The sequence below is a fragment of the Wyeomyia smithii genome, chromosome 3 (genome assembly GCF_029784165.1).
Source record: "Wyeomyia smithii strain HCP4-BCI-WySm-NY-G18 chromosome 3, ASM2978416v1, whole genome shotgun sequence".
NCBI lineage: Eukaryota > Metazoa > Arthropoda > Insecta > Diptera > Culicidae > Wyeomyia > Wyeomyia smithii.
In genome coordinates this window covers 218,460,006-218,480,766 of record NC_073696.1, presented here as the reverse complement: position 1 = coordinate 218,480,766, position 20,761 = coordinate 218,460,006, and the positions used below count along the sequence as shown (strand labels likewise).

Genomic DNA, 20,761 nt, shown 5'->3' with positions numbered 1-20,761 from the left:
TCGGCCACAAACAAATAAAAGAAAATAACTCACTCAAAAACGTTTTTCTCTACATTTCATTTCATTGGAGCACCAGAACTAATATTACAGTAATTCCTATTATCTAGAAATACGTTAGCTCCCATTTATATTAAAAATATGCCGAATGCTTTCTTCGTATTGAGGATGAACACCTGTGAAAATGCAACACAGTTAATGGTATCCGCTCGCAACTACAATGCATACTCCTGTGATCAATGTCATACACAATTTCGGCCTACAATTATATTCCTAGCGTTCGAAATGCAGTGTTTACATGTGGTGCAGATTTAAATTCGTATGCGCAAAAATATTGATTGACAGCTGAGTGAAGGTTAGATTAAACGCTAGGTTCGGAGCAAAAATCCATAGGTTGGGTTTCTAAAGCAGCCAAAATCAACCACTCGCTACTCTTTGCACTGTGTCCTATCTTAGTTGAACCGGTTGATGTCAGCGTTTGTGTAAAATACCATCAAAATGCAAGGTTTTACTTTAAAGAAACCACAATACCCGTACAAAATGTAGAGTCTTCTGGCCCGCCCGCTGCCGTTCAAGCAAGCAGAGCTTTGGTAGGTTCCTCTGAGACCGCAAAAAACCACAACGGGACGATCAACAGCAATGGAGCAGTACGGTGTTGAACCGAAAATAATGATGATGGAGCGACCTTGGCCTATTTGGCACACTCCGGTTCGAAGGGCAACGTAAAAGCGAGCGCTAAAAATTATACGTTAACTAATGATTTTCTGTCCAGATTGATTTCATTCGCGCTCTAGTTGAGGTCTGCCATGGGAGCGAACGAACCAACAGTGTGTACCATGTAGTAAATCATGGTATGTATTTTGCTTTCGGGTTGCACTTTTTAACACGGCCCACGATCGGACGAAACATTGCAGCATCATCCTGATGAAATCTAGACGTTGTTCAGTGTTGCCCTGATCGCCAGCTGTTCAACGGCAGGCTTTCATCTCAACGAGTATCAGCGGCATGCATAAAACGTTGGTTTTATGCAGTTCAACGTTTTAAAGTCGATTTGACCTTACTCAATGTTCGTTAAGAAATTTGTCATTTTTATCTTCCTAGGTATGTAGAGAACTATGTAATGCTCGACAAATTTAAAAAAGCCATTATCGCATCGGGTATCATTCAGAAAATTTAAATCAGATTTTGTAAGCACAGATATGAATCCAGAAAAACAAATATTTTTGTCAACAGCATCGATTTATTCTACCCACTAAACTCCTCCCAATCCAATAAAGGTTGAAGGTTACGTATCCTACAAAAGTTAGGAAACTGAATCGAAAGATGCCATCGCCATCAATTCAAACCGTCGTTACTCAAGCTGAATAAATTTTGCCTCACCTTGGCACCTCGGCTAACGAGGCAGGACTGTCTATCCACAGCGTGGATTGCGAAGGAGTAACTACAGATACACCGACCGGGCTAGGAAGTAGAGCGTTCACAATCGACGGTGTAAAGTATCGCCGCGCTAGGTTTCATACCTGGTTATAAAATATTTATAGAAACATTATGAAAATTGCCATCTGTTTGAGAAAAGGCGGGTTATTGGGATAAATAGTGATTGCGAAGCCTGCGATAGTTACGCGATAGGTGCTAAAATATAGCACTGAGCTAATAACAGATCGTTGATCATGAAGTAAAGGTTGCCCGCGAAAAGGTTCGTATACACCTGGGCTAAAGTAATTTCGATCAGTCCCGTTCAAACTCCAGAATTGACTCAGTGCATACGGACCCGGGGCACAAAAACATGTATCTACATTTTTGCATTTGCCGTAAATATTCAATTTACTGCTAGCGGCAAACCCAGCTCATTATAGGTGCACTTTTTGTCAACTAGACCACCGGCAAGACCGGCGTTCAACTAGTTATGCTCATGCAGATCCCAAAGGAAAGAACCGAACACAACGCGTGGTTCAGATTAACGAAAGGGAAAATATGCTGTATGCAGTACGATGCACGTTGTCTTACTTTGTAGCCAGATCCCACAAGGAAATAGGTGCATTCACTCTTCTTGCATTCGTAGACGACGCTATTGGATGGAGGGGCGGCACACACATTGCACACGGTTAATCAAGCTATGCACAACAACTATTTGTGTCCTAATCGCAATAGTGAGGTCTGACTAGAAATATGATCCAACGTAGATGCATATCAGTTAATGTGACAATCCCTGAGTTGTGTCTTTCTAATGAAATATTATCATAAAGAAGTCAATAATATATATTGAACAAGTAACATATGTGGGAATATTTCGTAGAATCTTTTGACGTAGGACTACGTCTTTGTTTTCTTTACTAGAATACACTTTGTGAAATTGAAAATGAAACTGGCAAATGTTGCGTCAGATTTCAAACGATTAAAGCAAGCGAACGACTTAATGCATCTTAGTCTTTTATATGTCGGTGGATAGATAAAATGTGTAACATTTTTTTTGATATAATGTTCAACATTGTTGCTTTTCTGCTTAGTAGTGGAAAAAGGTGAAAAGTTCCAAGGTCAAGTATTCCCATACATTTCCCTCGTTATTGGCTTGCTTCCCAAGCACAAATAACAATAACATGGACGAAATAAATTCCACTGCCTACATATTTTGACTCAACAAAGTGTTTTGGTTTGTTTGTTTTTCTCTAAGCTGTGTGGCCACGCCGCAATGCACAATGGTCCAGAAACCAAATTTAGGGGGAAATTTGGGTCCAGAGCTCTATAGCAATGTTTTAGAGAAAAACTTTCTTCTACAAAGTTGTTACATATGATAATGCGCTTATTGAAAAATTATCAAAAATTAGGGTGACCAAAATTTTCGAAGCAATCAACTATCTAACTTTTTTATCTTTGGAGATAGAAGAAAAAATTGTTCTACAATGTTATAGCTTCAATAATTTTAAGTAACTTTGTAAAAAAAGTTTTTTTCTATCCTTGAAAACAACCGATTTTTATTGAAAAAACATATTTTGCGCTCTAACTTCTTTATTTCAAGTTTCACCCTTAAACTGCCTTTGAACGACTTTTAAAGCTTTTTAAGAGAAGCAATTTGCAATTCTGATATCGTAAATATCTCTATTCTACTCAAAGTTATTGATGTTTTTCATCAAAAAACATGCGTTTTTCATTTGTATGTCATGCATTTTGGGGCAAACATAAAAAATATCTCTTGGTCTCATTTTGAAGGGCATGCTTGACTCTATAAATGGAGGAACTTTTAGAGATATGTTATTTTTTAAATTTGAGTAAATTCAATTTAAAAACAAGACGAAAATTTCTATAATTTTATACATTATGCATATAAAAGCACCAAGATTTATGTTTTGGTATTTTTTCTTATAACTAGACGTAATTACCTTTAATTTGACCCAAAAAGATCGAAAATCGATCAACTGGTTCAAAAGTTATGAATTTTTTTAAATAAAATACATCGAATATAGCCGTTTTTTATGGTCACCCTATTTCGGAGCTGGTCCCCTTAACAACCCAACGAAACAATACGGGTTTGATTATTTTCAACATAGATGCATCCCTGCGATTTTGAGCACAATTGAAGCACTTTGCGTGACCAACTTCGAAATAGGGTGACCATAAAAAATGACTGTGTTCGATGTATTTAATTTTAAAAAAATTCATAAGTTGATCGATTTTCGATGTTTTTGGGTCAAATTGAAGGTAATTACGTCTAGTTATAAGAAAAAATACCAAAACATAAATCTGTGTGCATTTATATGCATAATGTATAAAATTATTGAAATTTTCGTCTTGTTTTTAAATTGAATTTACTCAAATTTACAAAATAACATAACTCTAAAAGTTCCTTCATTTATAGAATCAAGTATGCCCTTCAAAATAAGATCAAGAGATATTTTTTATGTTTGCCCAAAAATGAATGAACAAATGAAAAACGCATGTTTTTTGATGAAAAACATCAATAACTTCAAGTAGAATAGAGATATTGGCGATATCAGAATTGCAAATTGCTTCTTTTAAAAAGTTTTAAAAGTCGTTCAAAGGCAGTTTAAATGTGAAACTTGAAATAAAGAAGTTAGAGCGCAAAATGTGTTTTTTCAATATAAATCGGTTGTTTTCAAAGATAGAAAAAAAAAATTTTTTTTTACAAAGTTACTTAAAATTATTGGAGCAATAACATTGTAGAACAAGTTTTTCTTCTATCTTCAAAGATGAAAAAGTTAGATAGTTGATTGCTTCGAAAATTTTGGTCACCCTAATTTTTGATAATTTTCAATAAGCGCATTATCATATGTAACAACTTTGTAGAAGAAAGTTTTTCTCTAAAACATTGCTATAGAGCTCTAGACCCAAATTTCCTCCTAAATTTGGTTTCTGGACCATTGTGCAATGGCAACAATCTACTCTGAACTCGATACAAAAGACTGCGTGTAGAAAATTCAGCTTCAGTCTAGTTTGTCACACAACAGCGAGTGGAGTATAGTATAGAGTATAGAGGTACGCGACATTGAGAAACGAGAGCTGCATACGAGTCAACTTCCAGGCAGTGCGGAGCATGTTACCTTTATTTTTCATACGGCAGCAACAGTTATCATCGTACGCTGCAGGATATTTTGCTGGCACAGCTACTGGAGGGCACAGCGAAGAGCAAATTTTATGCGCGGCCAACAAAATATTCAATACTACCGGTGGTGGTGCGATCATCAGCGTTCTGTAGCACGAATTTCATACTGAAGATTATGGAATCGGTTCTTTTCAGAACTATAGATGCTTGAAGATAAGAGTTATGAGAATTTTCACTACTACTACTACTACTAAATTAAAAAAAAAATTAAAATTTTCATCTATTCATGCATCGTTAGTTTTACAATAACGACCATCAAATATAACCCTTTCCGACCGAGCCCACACAATTGTGTAGGTAAGAAATGACTGATAACAAAACCTAAATCGAAGCAAGTCCTATATAAAAACACTTGCTTGCTCCGGTTTTTTATTTTTCGTAGCAGCTGCGATGTTGACACTAGCGGTGTGAAAAATAAAACAACTAATAGGACGTTCAAAAAGTGAGAGATGAGGTTTTGTTTAAGTCACCTTCTACCTACGCAATGATATAGGCCCGGTCGGAAAGGGATAAACGGTAGTGTTGCCTATGAACAGTTTATCGCAGCATATAATATATACATTTAGTCCTACGTCACCATTTCATACAACCCCTAGGGCTGTATACCTTGTAGTATTTTGTCATAATTTTACACTTCAATAAACATTTTGAAAAAAAACGGTAAGTGTTCAGAATACACTTCCAAGAAAATTTATGTTTTACCATTTTCAACATAATTAACAAGAGTTAGGGGCCATCCACATACCACGTGGACAAATTTTTAACGATTTTGACCTCCCCCCTCGCCCTCCGTGGACAACTGTTCATATAAATTCTAAAAAAATTGTATGGACCGTTGACATTAGATATAGGTACCTATTAATTAAATCTCGCTCTAATTTTATAAGAACTATGTGATCAATCGGCTCTGTGGTTAGCGATGTCGGTCGGCTAGCTCTCCGACACGGTTGTGATATCGGGTTCAATTCCCGATCGAGTCGAGGATCTTTTCGAGCTGGAAATTTTCTCGACTCAGCACTAGGACACGGTGTATCGTTGTACTTATCCTACACATACAAAATGTGCCAAAAACAATATCGATAACGAATTCTCTCAACTAATCTAGTTGATCGAGACCGCATTAGCCCCAAGGCTAAGCGTGCTATATTGTTGTACATGTGATCAATTGAAGCATATATTTCAAATTAAAAATCCACCCATATGCCGAGAAGGTGTTTCAAGTGAGCGAAAAACAAAAGCGACGACGGTAACCAAAGTAATAAACAGTTTGCTGCCTCACTTAAATTGAGTTTTTTCAACGAAATTTTCCGGGGTCCGGAAAGCATTACCCGGTCCTATGACGAACACTACTTAGGTGTTTGCAAACTAATTAGCAAATAGCATGCTTCTTATACGATGAAGGAGAAAATGCTGTCCAATTCAAGTTGCATAGCACGTATCGAAGGAATTGTTTTCGGCCAGATTTTATGCGTTCTTCGTGTACGGCAGCATAAGCATTCCATATTAGATTAAAATATTTCAAGATAGATCTTACATATCCAACATATAATAAACTGGTAGTGAATGAAAATGGTGGTCAGCATACTATTTGTTCTGCTAATGATAGAAAACTGTAGCTCTGCAACAGTTTGCTTGGTGTCTAAGATAAATTCTGGGTCCCAAGAAATCTTGAATTTTTGTATAGATGGATTGTAAAATGGATACATAGACATAGCTTAGAATCAGAATATATATCAGATACACGAAAATCGCGATGTTGCAGTGAACTTCGGTTTTGGGTACGATCAGTTTTGGGGTGCTCAGAAAACTGTTGTTTATTTTCAGGAACCAGTGCCTATCTGCCTATTTGAGCTCCCGTCCAAACAAGACGTAGATTTCAACTAGTAAGTTACGACACCTGGTAGTTCCGCGTCAAGATGTTTCTACAAACTGCGAAGGTTTGGAATGTGATCACCCACGATCCACTGACGGCTGAAGCGGACAGAGAGAAATTTGAAGAAGTGGAGGTGAAGTCAAGTCACTCCTGGTGAGGTTCATAGCGGACGAGTATCTCGGATGTGTCCTTGACAAGGACACTGCAAAGCAGATGTGGAAGAGTCTAGAGAACATTTTAGCGAAGAAATCGACAGGACCTCAATCGCTGATCCGGAAAGCAAATCGCGAGGCTGCACTTGAAGGCAGGAGGATCCATGCGTCCGCACCTACTGGAGTTTGAAAACCTGACACAACAACTTCGTACGACCCGTTCAAAACTGGAGGAGGATGATGTATGCTCATTGCTCAGTCTCACGCTACCCGAATCATACGACTCGTTGGATACGGTCTGCGAAAACTTACGACGTAATGAAGACGCTATTAATTGACGAGGAATCCAAACCGAACGAACGGCCCCTAAACTTGGAGAAAAGGCCGGCGACCTTTCTCGCTTTGCGATAGTGTAACAGCGTTGTCATCATGAATCGTAGTCCTTCCTCTGGCTTGTCAAATGAGTAAAATCCAGTTGAGAAGTGGAAAGAGACAAAACTGAATCTAAACGAAGTGATGGAACCACAAAATTGAGTGATTGACGTCCTTGGAGCAGCCTTATCTTCCGGATAAGATATAAGGGTCAATTTCGATGACTAATTCTCCACAACTACAGACATGCTCTCATCTCAAAGAAACGACGGAAGGGACATCCGAGAAGTTACCTCTGTAGATTTCGAACCGATGTGAAGTGATTCAGATTATACATGTAGCGGCAACAATCCGTTAGGGCAGCTTCCAGTTTAGACATCAAAGCCATACTCATTTCAAGGTGGATGACGTCACCTAAGTTGAAATGCCGCAGTATCAAGGATTTGAAAAGTTGGAGTTTTGTACGCTGAGGTAGACTCCGACGTGGTTGGGCGTAACGAACGAAGCACAGCATATACTTTACCGCATTGAGTGGATATAGCTTTATCCCAGCTGAGGTTTTTTTGAAAGATAATGCCCAAGTTGTTCACGTGATCTACAGAGTGGATGTGACTCGCTTCAACGGCAAGACTACTCTTAGAAGATCTTCATTTAGACGTGCCACTACAGTTGCAGGGTGGCCACTTAATCGGGAAAACGGGAAATGCGGGAAAAAGTCGGGAATTAAATTACATCGGGAAAAATGCGGGAAAAAGTCGGGAATTTTTGTATTTAATCGGGATTTTATTACCAAGATTTTTTCAAATATTGTGTATGATGCAATTACAAATGATGGAGAAGTTGGAAGTGCAGGACTGCAATTTGGTCCCTCAAAAGTCACATTTTTCTTCAACAGTCAATTTTTTGACCAAAAAGTCACTAAACTTACTTATTTTGACCCGCTGACCAGCTGACTACTTTTATCTGTCCTGCTTTTCAAATGAAATAAATGTTGACACCAAATATCTTAGAATAGCATTAAACGTCGAAATCTGGTGTTTTCTAAAAAAATTGAATGGACTCTGTGGGACTTCTCAAGATGGTAAAGCGAATTGAAACCGGGGTCGAAAATCGGTCCGGAGTTTGGGAATGAAAGTTGCCAGTTTGTCGAGAAAACGTTTTTAGTGAGAGAATCAATCATAAATTCTCATATGTACAATAGAAACTGTTTCAATTCCTAAGAACAATGCAAAATAAGTTTCACTGTACAATCTTACTAACATTACCAGTTATTATGAGTTGTTTGAATGAACGAATTGAGGATAAACTAAGTGGCACACAGTTCTGATTCTCCAGTTTTTCAAATAGATTTTTATTTCAGCTAGTCTTTTAGATGAAATATTTGGCGAACTCTAGCGAAACTAACTACCATTTCCGCTTAGAAACTGCTGGTGAAAATTTGGGTTTGGGACGAACTTGCTATGCGGAGCAGTTAATTGAAAAAACATTTAAAACTTGCCACAAAATAGAGCAAACATTATTTTGGAATTTTTTTAAATACTAATTTATGTACATTTTTCAAATTAGTTTTTTTTCTGTAAATTATACAATTTGACTGTAAAAAAACTTTTTTTATAAGTAAATACAACCAGAAATGCTCTTAGAAAACAATATTATCGTTTTCGAGATTTTTCAAGAAAACCTTTTATTTATTTTATTTGTTCCTGCATACGACTTTTTGCATGCTTTTCGTTTTGTAACTGGCCCTAATACTATGCTGGCCTAACTAGTCAGTCGTCGTAGGTTCGTGTCTCGGCTCGAGAGAGACTGTTAGTGTCTGCAGGATCGTAGTGCTATCCCTGTAATCGCCCTGTGAACCGCTGCTAAATCTGTGGCCAATAAACAAAAATGCTTTTAATATTAGCTAAAATAATTAGCTTGATTGGTGTGATGTTTCCGGCAAAGCTTTAGATAGTAGTTCTATTAAAAAAAAATTATTGAATATCTCAAAAAGCTTATTTTTTGAAACTAGAACGATTTGTTTGATTGGCGCGATGTTTTCGGCAAAGTTGTTGGCAGTAGTTGAGTATTAAAAATATTCAATTGATGATCATGGAGCAACAAAAACTAAAAATTCTTCAGAAAAAATCCTAATAAGGATTTGGGAAAATTTCGGGAAACATTTTTTTTTCTTGAAAAGTTTGCAAGAAGTTAAAAATAAAATTGTTTCCTTTTCAACGGTTTCTGCAAGACAGTTCCAGGTTATTTTTTTTAAGTTTCGAAATCACTTATTTTGAAATGTTGGCCCCCAATATCATTTTTTTCATCGGCTTGGCCATTTTGAGCGCTGTATGCAAACAAGTTGAAGATGTTGGCAGATAACCAGAGAGATGCAACTTTGATGGACTAGCAAATCATAATACTGAAAAAGTTGTGAATTCACTTCTGAAAAGTTTTCAGAATCTATGTAACGCGTGATAAACGAAATATAGTTAAATCGTAGTATTTTTCCTGAACGTAAAATGACATTATCTTTAATTTGAGAAAAAAACGCAAATCCATGTCACAAGTTTTGTTCTCTAATAATCAATTCAATCAACATATTCATTACTCTTAGGTTAAGTAGTTCTATGTTCACCCTTAACTTCCCACGACTTTTCCCAATGATTTGAGCAACGAAAAAAAAAGTTTGTACGAAAAGTGCTGTTTTGTTTGTTGTTGTTCCCCTTGTTTTGCGTTGAAAAAAAGGGCGCTTATATCATATTTTTTAGAAGACAGATAGACAAACATAATGAATGCACAAAATAGCTAACACGATTATTGACTGCCTAATGGAAGATTTGCAAATTTGAGAAAACCGCAAAAATTGTATTTAACCTGTCTACCATGGGAAGGCAGAGGTTGCATTTTATGTAACTAATCAACTGTTTGTGTAGAATGTCCCGAGCAAATTCGGTAGAAGTGATATGAGCTATTACTTCCAATTCAGTGTTCAAAAATTGACGTTCAGCCGTCGACAGAACATAACCTAGTTACCGTTTCTGACAATCGGGAACTTCCTGCAATCATGCAGGAAAAAGTCGGGAAAAATGCGGGAACTCGAAAATGTAAAATGAGTGGCCACCCTGCAGTTGAAGCGTCAGGGTGAGAGCGGTAGAGTTTCACGTAATCTGCGAACATCTGAACGCGACAATGTCTTAGTGTTCCGGGTAGGTCATCGATATATGTAGAGAATAGCAAGGGCCCAAGTACTGAGCCTTGCGGAACACCAGAGGTGACAGAGAGGTTGCTCGTAACGTCAAGTTCAATGAAGATTGCTTCCCATACGCTAAACAAAACAGCAACCAAAATGATAAAAGATTGGTGATGTCTACATCGAACGAGTAAAGAGAAGATAACGATGAATAGATAGAAGATGATTAGCAGACCGTTGCCCCGCTGATCATAAGAGTGAAGCAGTCGTGACACCTAAGCCGTAGATCGAAAACTAAGTTGACAACAACGACCACGAGTCCGTAGCGTTTCCTTCGCAACTTGAACGTGGCGACGATTCCGACCTATCCACAAGCCGCAGCGAACGGAAGCGCTGATTTCCGGGTAAGTTACTCAATATTCCCGGCTTCGAGGCACCTGCTGTTAACCCCTTTTCCCAGATATTCCAAACTGTTTTGACGATAAAACAGCCTGCAGCAATTCTGACCAGTGGATTCTAACCTCCTGTAGTCTAACCAGTGGTGAAAAGCCTCCTGTAGGGATCGGCTACGAGGAAACGTTTACTCCAGTGGCACGGCTGGGCACTGTTCGTGTTTTACTTGCTACTGGTGTCCACTATGGCTTCCATCTGCACAAAATGGAAGAAAAACGCCTTTTCTCACGGTGACCTGAGAAAGGACCTTCACATCGAAGTTCCTGAAGATGTGGTTGCTGGATTCAATACCGTTCGCAAACTGCAGAAGTCGATGTATAAGCTGAAGCAATCGCCACCTTGCTGGAACGAGAGATGTCTGCTGAATATGAGATGTCCGACTGCGGTACCGTTAAACATCTCCTGGGTATGCAGTTATATAACCATCAACAGACCAAAAAGGTGAAGTTATCACAGATAATCAACGCTTAATTCTAACAAAATTTGATATGTTAGGACGCAACCCCGCGAAGACCCATGGAGAAGGGTCTCCAACTGAGTCGAAAATAGCTCAGGTCCAATGAATTGCTGTGCTAATCCTTGTTTTGCGAGGTAGTCAGCCCTCGATACCACAGTGTCCAGGTACCCAGTACAGTTGTAGAACTTTATTCTGTCGAGATAGCTCTCGTAGTGCTGCGCTGCACTCCCAAACTAATATGGACGCGAATTTGGCGAACCTTAGTGCCAATAGTGCAGCTTGGCTGTCCGAGAAGATGCCGATTTTCGTGTGCCTGTAATTACGTGTAAGACATATCTTGGCGCAGACGAGTATGGCATATACTTCTGCTCGAAAAAACAGTGGGCCATACACCCATTGAAATAGTTTCCTTAACACTGTGTCCGTAGACTCCGGAGCCAGTGTTGGATCCTATTTTTGACCCATTTGTATAGAAACAGATACCCTACTCCACATGTGGTTTCGATCACCTTATATGGAACATCAAACGGGGTTACTTGAGGACCTCGACTGCAAAGCTGAAGCACCAGTTCCTAGGACAACAGAGGATGTAGAGGAATGGCAGGAATCCTTAAGTCAAAAAATCGTGTGTTATAAGTTCGAAATTGCTTCTTAAATCAGCGTTTCTCAACCTGGGGTACGCGTACCCCTCGGGGATACTTGAAAACCTTCGGGGGGTACCCGAAAAAACATCAGTAATTGCGGACAAGGCAAATTACACAATGTTTGAGATAAAATGTCCAAAAATATATTTTCTGTTGTTGAATTGGAGAGTACTACTAACTTTATTACAGATTAATTATGTTGTTTTCAATAATTACCGTATGAAAAATCATTCAAAAAAAATGGGGGGTCCAATTCATTTGTAAAATATTGCAAAGGGGTATGCAGACAAAAAAAAAAGCTGAGAACCGCTGTCTTGAATGAATATTGGTAGCTACATACCTTCCGTTGCCATTTTTATAAATTAAATCCACACAAATGATTTATTATAAAATGAGATATTTATTACGCATTAGATGTTTATAAACATACTTTTTTGTAAATAAACTTAGTCTGTGGCAACTTTGTCGATGCTTTTGACATATCGTTTCACCATGTCTCTATACACCATGCTTACGACTACATCTTTAAGTTCTTGCAACTCAAACAGTGTGTGTTATTTTGAAATGCGAAAATGAACGAGAACTGGAGGATGGGCTGGAGACATCGGACGAAATTGGTCTTAAATGATATGTATGATATGATCACAGTAGTTTAATGGATAAAAAAACATGCCAAACCATGCCGGAGACATCGGAGATTGGGGGTTTTAATCCCATCTGGAAGAGGTATTTTTTCTTAGCCTAAGTAACATCCTCCAGTTCTCGTTCATATTTACATTTCGTAAATAACACACACTGTCTGCGTAGTATTTTTATTGACCCTCACCCGCCATCTTAATGACCACGAGTTTAAGATAAATCTTTTAGTTTTCGTTTTTAAAAATGGAAGAGTGAAATGTTTGAATAAATTCGTATGTTATAGGTATATACAAACTAAAGAGTCGCCATTCTTCGGTAACATGGATGTTTCATAAGTTTTGTAACTCGACTCTCAAATATACGGAAGAGGCTGTGCGATTAAGATATCTAATATTGAATTACAACACTTTTGTTTGTCCTTTTCCCGGAACTATCTCGTACGCCTGAATGGTTTATCGATACATCTAACAACCTGCTTGTGTCGCACGATCTCTTTCGTACAGTGGCCGAACAGATTGCACCGTCTGGCCCTCTTACGTCCTTCTGGTTACAGGCAATGGTAAGTGATACTGTAACGAGCCTGTATTTATTTAAATTCTTCATCACTTGATCTGTTTTCCTCCGACCGGCCGGAGTTGACGGGAAAAAGCGCAATGAAAAGACTTGTGTTTGCTTGCACGCATCACCTACGGATACATACGGATTGAGATTGCGTCCGCAAATTGCACAAATGCTTTCACAAGACTGAAGCCTAGATAGAGTGAGAGAGAGAGCAAAAAAACAATCTCATGATTACGTACAATCACAGGAGTTTTGTTGGTGACGTTTTCCAGACCACAGAGCAGTAAAACGCATTTGCATTTCAGATCAGCTAAAATCAAAGAAGCAAAAACGTCTTACACTTTACTGCGATAAATCGATCGTCATTATGTTGTTTTGAGGGAATCGTGCCACGAGCAAAGAAGTAAATATTATGTAATCGAACTACCAGATAAGTGTTGACCATAACTCAACAGTAAAACGCAGAAGCTTAATGCTAGTTAAATAGGAATTTTCATATCATTTTGTTCATCAATAATTGTGTTAGTTAAAATAGTAACAACGTGCTTGTCGGTTTATGTTACTTTCAGAAAATTATTTTGTTGAGGATTGTTCTGGTTGCTAAACAAACTATGTAACATTAACTGCCAGCATAGACGAGGTACTGTGGAAAAGTGGAACGTAATTTTCGCTACAACTTATGGCGAAAACTTTCAAAACCATTTTTACATTGCAACTGTTTTTAGTAGCCCTGAGGCACACAAACGTTGATTTGCAAAATCTAACGTCGTTAAGTCTGACACTAATTCAACTCAAAAAACATTTCAATTGCTTTCGATGACTTTACCTGCAAAATTTAGGTCTTTGCCAACTTAAATGATCTATTATTTTTGCTTTCGCCTCATGAAAGCCAATTTCCATCGAACAATAGCTGCCAAATCACGATCAACCGGATTTTAACACTAATAGTTTATAGCGAGACCTCCCACCGCGGCGGGGGGAGAGAACTGAACGCTCGTAACGAGCAATCAAGCACGACATTACCGCGTCAGCTACCGCCATTCATCCCTTCCGCCGGCATCGGCTGCCGGGCCTCCCGTTTTTCCACTTGATGGTGCGGCACGCAGTGGCGACAAATCCTAGGTACTTTTTTGCGGGTTTCATTCCATTTTTGACTTCTGTTGTAGCACAGCGACTGTGCGTGAATGCACTCTCCAAAAACTGTCCGAGATAAAGTTAAGGTAAAAAACCGCTGCAAAACGGGTGGAAAAATTATGTCATGCGATCAATTTATCACAACATAATTTTTGGCCCGGCACGACCGCCGACAATGATGCTTCGACGGACGGGAACCGTCGTTGTTGATCCGTGCTGATCGGTGACGTAAAGCGAGCGTGAAAACGTTTTTGCCTCTCCCATGAAGATTTTGCTATGTATTGTAAAAAAAAAGTCTTCATGTCGGAAAGAAAATGACTGATTGACTACTAGCACTACCTAGTCCCCGTTGTGGCGTTTAAGGTGGATGGCTGCAGATTTATTTTTATTTATTAAAATGAAAGCTATTGTTCGGTTTCATCATCTCTCAGGTTTTCGGGGTTCGAGGCAATAAGAGCCTCATTTTGATAGTTTTTTTTGGTACGAGCTAATCAATTTTTTCGATTATATCATATCTTTGTGTGGAATTTTTTTTAAAACCTTGTCTTATGAGATAATATTGTGAAACTGAGATAGGCTAAACGATGAGATGTTACCAAAATTAAATATTTGAATTGACACTTTCTAAATTGGAGAAAAAAACTCATTTTCAATGGCTATTGCCAAATGTTTAATATTTTGTCTACTTGTCTTGAAATGCCACACTATTTTTAATAAAAAAAAATTTTCGACATAGTCTTCGTTAAAAGGTATGAACTTATTGCCGATTTTGTAGTACTACATTATTTCTTTCAGAATAGTTGTTTGTTTTCAACTGTACTTCTTCATTTGAGTAGAATCGCTTGCCAGAGAGCTACATTTACAGACGGGAAACAATCGCTCGGAGCTAAAGCTAGTGAATACGCAGCGTGGGAAAGTAGTTTGTAGCGTAATTTCTTCAATTTATCGATCGCGTCACAGGCAGAATGAGTGGGAGCATTGTCTTGGTGAAAGAGCACTTTTTGCTTTGCCTTGGTCTCAACATTGAATCAATCCAATAATTTGACCTTCCGAACGTGGTGGTCACGATGAAGCAAATTAATACTTTAGGATTGAATTAGCTGAATTAGCAGATGTTCCGTAGCACTTATCGAGGCCCCGCTTTGTTTGAACAGTATTTTTTCTGTCAGTAAGCAACGCTTGGTCATCAAAACACAAAATTCACTTTTTTCATGGTAACCAACATAACATATGTAACGTCACTTCGAAGGCGAACATCGAATAGCGCAAACGAATATAACACGCACAATGATTATTGTATTGACGAACAATTCCAACAGAAAAAAACGATGCATGATAAATAATAAATAGTATTTCGTGGTAAAATATTAAGATTAATAACTGGAGAACATTTGTTATACGGGTCATTCCATACCACGAAAAAGCACAAACTTGGACACGACCATCACAGATTTTGCTCAAAGTTAGGGGAATTATTCATCTACTGTCACTTTGGAAAAATCCCAATTTTGGTATCGATTGGATTACCCCCCGCTCTGTAGAACCCCCCTCTTTATTGCAAAGTCACGCGTTTTCTGTTCAAAATCTCTTTTCTATTTGCTTACAATTCATAGACGTAAGATGTCCAAAAAATACTGATAGATGATTATTGAAGAAAATAAGCCAAGGAATCCAAAAAAAATATAACTTTTGACCGGAAGTGTTGCCAGATAAATTATTTTTGTATTTGAAAACAAAATTTACATTTTTCAGCAAATGCAGCCATTTTTATTTTGAATTTGATAATTTCATCGTGTTCCTTGGAAAATTTAACGTAAGAAACAACTATCATCCCGAGGTAATATGAGCCAATCTTGAGATATAACATTTTTACGAAAATAGTTGTAAACTCCGTAATTAATTTATTTTATAAATTATTGATGTAAGACACCCGAAAAATAGTGATAGGTGAATTTTGAAAAAAATAAACCAAGGAATCCAGAAAAAATATTGTTTTTGACCGGAAGTGTTGCCAGATAGATTACCTTTGTATCTTAAAACTAAATTACTAAATAACTAAATTTATTTTAAATTTGATGGTTTCATCGTATTTCTCGGAAAATTTTACGTAAGAAACACTTATCACCCCGTGGTAACATGAGCCAATCTCGATATATAGCATTTTTCCAAAAATAGTTTTAAATTTCCTAATCTATTTTTCGTAAAAATGTAGTATCTCGAGATTGGCTCATATTACCACGGGGTGATAAGTGTTTCTTACGTAAAATTTTCCGAGAAATACGATGAAACCATCAAATTTAAAATAAATTTAGCTGCATTTGCGGAAAAATGCTAATTTAGTTTTAAAATACAAAAATAATCTATCTGGCAACACTCCCGGTCAAAAACAATATTTTTTCTGGATTCCTTGGTATATTATTTTCAAAATTCACCTATCACTATTCTCCGGGTGTCTTACATTGATAAATTAATTACGAAATTTACAAATATTTTCGTAAAAATGTTATATCTCGAGATTGGCTCATATTACCTCGGGATGATAGTTGTTTCTTACGTGAAATTTTCCAAAGAACACGATGAAATTATCAAATTTAATATAAAAATGGCTGCATTTACCGAAAAATGTAAATTTTGTTTTCAAATACAAAAATAATTTATCTGGCAACACTTGCGGTCAAAAGTCATATTTTTTTGGATTCCTTGGCTTATTTTCTTCAAAAATCATTCATCATTATTTTTTGGACATCTTACGTCTATGAATTGTAAGAAAAAGAGAAAAGAGATTTTGAACAGAAAACGCGTGACTTTGCAATATAGAGGAGGGTTCTACAGAGCGGGGGGTAATCCAATCGACACCAAAATTGGGATTTTTTTCAAAGTGACAGTAGATGAATAATTCCCCCAACTTTGAGCGAAATCTGTGATGGTCGTGTCCAAGTGACATATACACTTCGTATGGAATGACCCATACGGATATTTGTTCTAAGACACCAAGTAGCAATAAAAATGAATACAGCGCACCATTCAAAAACAATCCTCTGTCACTGATTCTCACATCCTCATCTAAACGCAATTGTGTGACAGAATAATATTAATTACGAAGCAGAGATAAATTTAAAACTAAATTAGAACTAATTTACGTTCTCAATACTGTACTTAATCTTATAACACCTTGAACGGGTCGAAGCTAACAATCACAACGCTCTGTTCAGGCCTTCGTGTGCAATTCAGCATAATCCACTCATCGCTTATGAGCTACACGAACACCTACCACTCTCATTCTCTCGCGCTCACAAAAGAAAACCGACTGAAAAAAACCTGCAACAAAACACACATCAAAACGAAAAAAAACTTGGATTGCATTTCATGCAGTATAAACAGAGAAGCAAAACCGCCTGGAGCACCGATCTGATTGGTAAAAAGCCAACATCGTAACCAACCGACCGAGTGAACCCAGGCAGGAGGCCGCTGTGCAAAACGGCTAAATTGCAGTTTCGCTAGCTTTTTTTGTTTTGGTTGGAATTTTAATAGGAAAGGAATTAAGTCGTCCAGTGTTGCCCACCGCGTACAAGCTACCTTGCATTATAATAGCCCGGTATTGCGCCGATTTATTTGACTATAAATCTCTTTCTCACGATTATCCCATAGTATCCCCAGAGAACGTTTGTTCGATCTATTCACCTTTTGAATTAAGTGGTGAAATAATGGTACAGTTGAATGCTGCAGTTTGCTTTATCGATGTTTTCTGTGTACTATTTCAGCTTGCTCCGAAATTATTTCCTCCACATCGTACTGCAGCGCGCTGCTGACACTTGTGCTTTATTCTGTTGCAGTCCGTTGATCCCCTAGCAGAACATTGATTGCTATTTATTGATTGTGATATACATTTTGTACTGGAGAAACGCTGCCGTGTATTAAGTAGTATGCTAATTTCGTTCGTATTTCCTCTTTCGACTTTGCAGGGTATGCCGGAGCAATGGGCGCTCATGCTGAAGAACTCCAACATTAGCAAACAGGAACAGAAGAAGAATCCGCAGGCGGTATTAGACGTGCTCAACTGGTTCGACAATAGCAGCAAGCAACGGCCCAGCTCCAAGTATATGACCCATGGTTTGCACACCACAACGCACTCTGGTAAGTACCCGAAATGCCTCTGCTAATCCATTTCCAGTGTTACGTAGAGGCGAATTGAATTAATCCCATTTGGCTGGGTGACTTAATGCGCAACACAAAAGTAATCAAAGCTTGAAACGTGGCAATAAGATGGATGTTAGCCAAAAATGAATTTTGCACTGCTGCTATTAAAATTCCATGTCCAATTTAGTCTTAAACGAGACGTTTCTTGATTTAACAGAAAAACGAAAATTGTTGCATAGTAGAAATGATTGTTTTTCACTGTGCGTTACTTATCGTTTTTAGTGATCTAATCTGATACCACTACAATTACCTGATTAAAATCTCTGGGTAAACGGCCACCACTGTATAAGTTCAACGTTACAATAAGATGACGACATTTACATGACGAACCACAATAGCTCAAAAATGTTTATTCTATCTTAATTTCCTGACACTCTGCTAACTGAACTTACTAAGAGGGAAAGTAGCAGCGATAAATCTACATCCAAAGCCCTTCTGCACACTCTGATTCACTCGGGGTGCAACATATTCGGGCGCGGATAGTAAATAAAGCCTAATAACTGTACGAGATCGGTTAAGGCTCATCCAATAAATACCGGCAACAATGAAGCAATAAAATAACGCAAAGGTCAACATTTGAAAACGTGTAGACTCTGAAGCGCGTCAAGCATTATATTTCCGGACAGATAATGCATGATTGAGCACCACCGCCACTGACAGCAGCGCCGGAGTCTGGATTGCCTGTCTGGCGGCTTCATGCTTCACGGCCTGTTCACACATATCATAAGACCTGCCCTCCAAAGTCGATGCATGAGGAAACAATGACACACCGAAGTCTCAATACCCAGCCCTCTTTTTCCCAGTCTCAGATTGACAAATGAAAGGATTATAGCTGAATGGGGGCTGATCTCGCTTTTGAGACTGCATGTTTATGTGTGAATCGATATTTAAACTAGAGGCTCGAACATTAGAAATATAGACGGCGGAACATTATGCATTTTTATTGTGCATCTACGACTGCTTCAAATAATATATTCTAAACATTCGAGAACGCCTCAATTTGCGCTGTTTCTAAGATTTGAATCACGTTGCTATATGAAATCAGTTAGTATGATAATTTTTAGTGGGGATTGGAAAGTGCAAATATAAATCAATTGCATGAATAAATAAATTCCAAAAAAATATAATGAATTGATCAGAATAAACATTTATTCTTTTAATATTAAAAACTAATATTTTATTCCTTTCGATGTATTTGAAAAAGTCCGTTTGCATAGATTAAATTTGTATGCAATGGATAAACTTCGGCTAATAATTTTGTATAACGAGTGACAATTAAAATTTTGGGATTTTTTTCTACAGCTGTCAAAAAAAAGTGGATGAGTGCATAACGAACTGTACAATGCGCTTGCAAAATGTTCTTTGTTTCGACACCATATTGACCAGAACTGGGCATAGATAACTAAACAAAAAATACTAGCAGCAGCATTCATTTTTCTCTGATTGTGTTTGTTGAGGAATAAGAGTGCCTAAGATAAATCCAAATTTTTAGTTGTCATCCGTTAGTTAGTTAGTTTGATGATTTTAAATTAATGGCGTTTATTGGCCCGTGCTCCCTAAAATGGTTTCTTTTTACGGTATTTATATTTTTTTGTTTTTGCAATCAACCACCTTTTCAGTCCAGTGCACAGTTTTCAACAAAAAGTAAACTACCCTTGCGGCTGTTATTTGTTGGCACCTGTAGAGCTAAAATAACAAAGAAATGTGAGAGACTCGGGCAACCAAAATGATAAACAGTAAACCATAGATCATTTGGGCGGATCAGAAAATAAAATAATTCACCTCATTTCTCAATCTTTCCAGCCAATAAGTATTCGGTTTTTATTAGATAAAACTGTCAAATAAGGTTATTGAGCGTTTCCATGCCAAATGATTTGGATATTCGCAAAAATTTAATCGATCATTTTTGATTTGAATGAAACTTTGCACACGTGTTTGGCTAAGCAAATTGAGTATATATCATAAATAGATGAAAAATTTTCGGATTCAAGAACTGATGATGCGTTATAAAAAATATACCTACATAATGAAAACATTTTTCCCCAAAAAAAAGTTCTTAATGAATACGAAATTTTAATTTACAAAAAAAAAGTTGTTTTTTTTAAGAAACTTGTATGTTCCAATTATTTGAAACAATTAAAAAAGCCATTTCATATTTCAAAGCTTATAATAACTAACTTCGTAAATGCATCCGTTTTCAAGTTATTTTGAATTTGATTTAAGAATTACTTTTTATTACAATTTGACATTATTCCCAAACTTTTGATGAAAATTTCTAGATGGAGAAATGTAAGATGAATTATTACTTAAAAGTTAACTTTCAAAGATTTTTTTCAATTTCAACATTTACGTGAATAATCAAATTTCTATGAAGCAATATGATTTTAATAGTAAATATATTAAGAAATTGGATGAATAGCGCTTGGTGCAGGGGATTATCCCAGAGTTTGATTTGTCAGCTCAAAACACGGAACATCGAGTTAGCGTCCGTC

At 37.4% G+C, this 20,761-nt stretch overlaps 1 protein-coding gene across 5 annotated transcripts in view; it reads left to right on the top strand.

Moving 5' to 3' along the window:
- Positions 1-20,761, top strand: part of LOC129730668 (serine/threonine-protein kinase Pak) — an 82,169-nt gene that overhangs the window by 47,723 nt on the left and 13,685 nt on the right. For all 5 annotated transcript variants that reach the window (XM_055690185.1, XM_055690186.1, XM_055690183.1 and 2 more), the window contains one exon: positions 18,035-18,206. In XM_055690185.1, the coding sequence (XP_055546160.1) occupies positions 18,035-18,206 (172 nt within the window). The remainder of the gene's footprint in view (positions 1-18,034; positions 18,207-20,761) is intronic.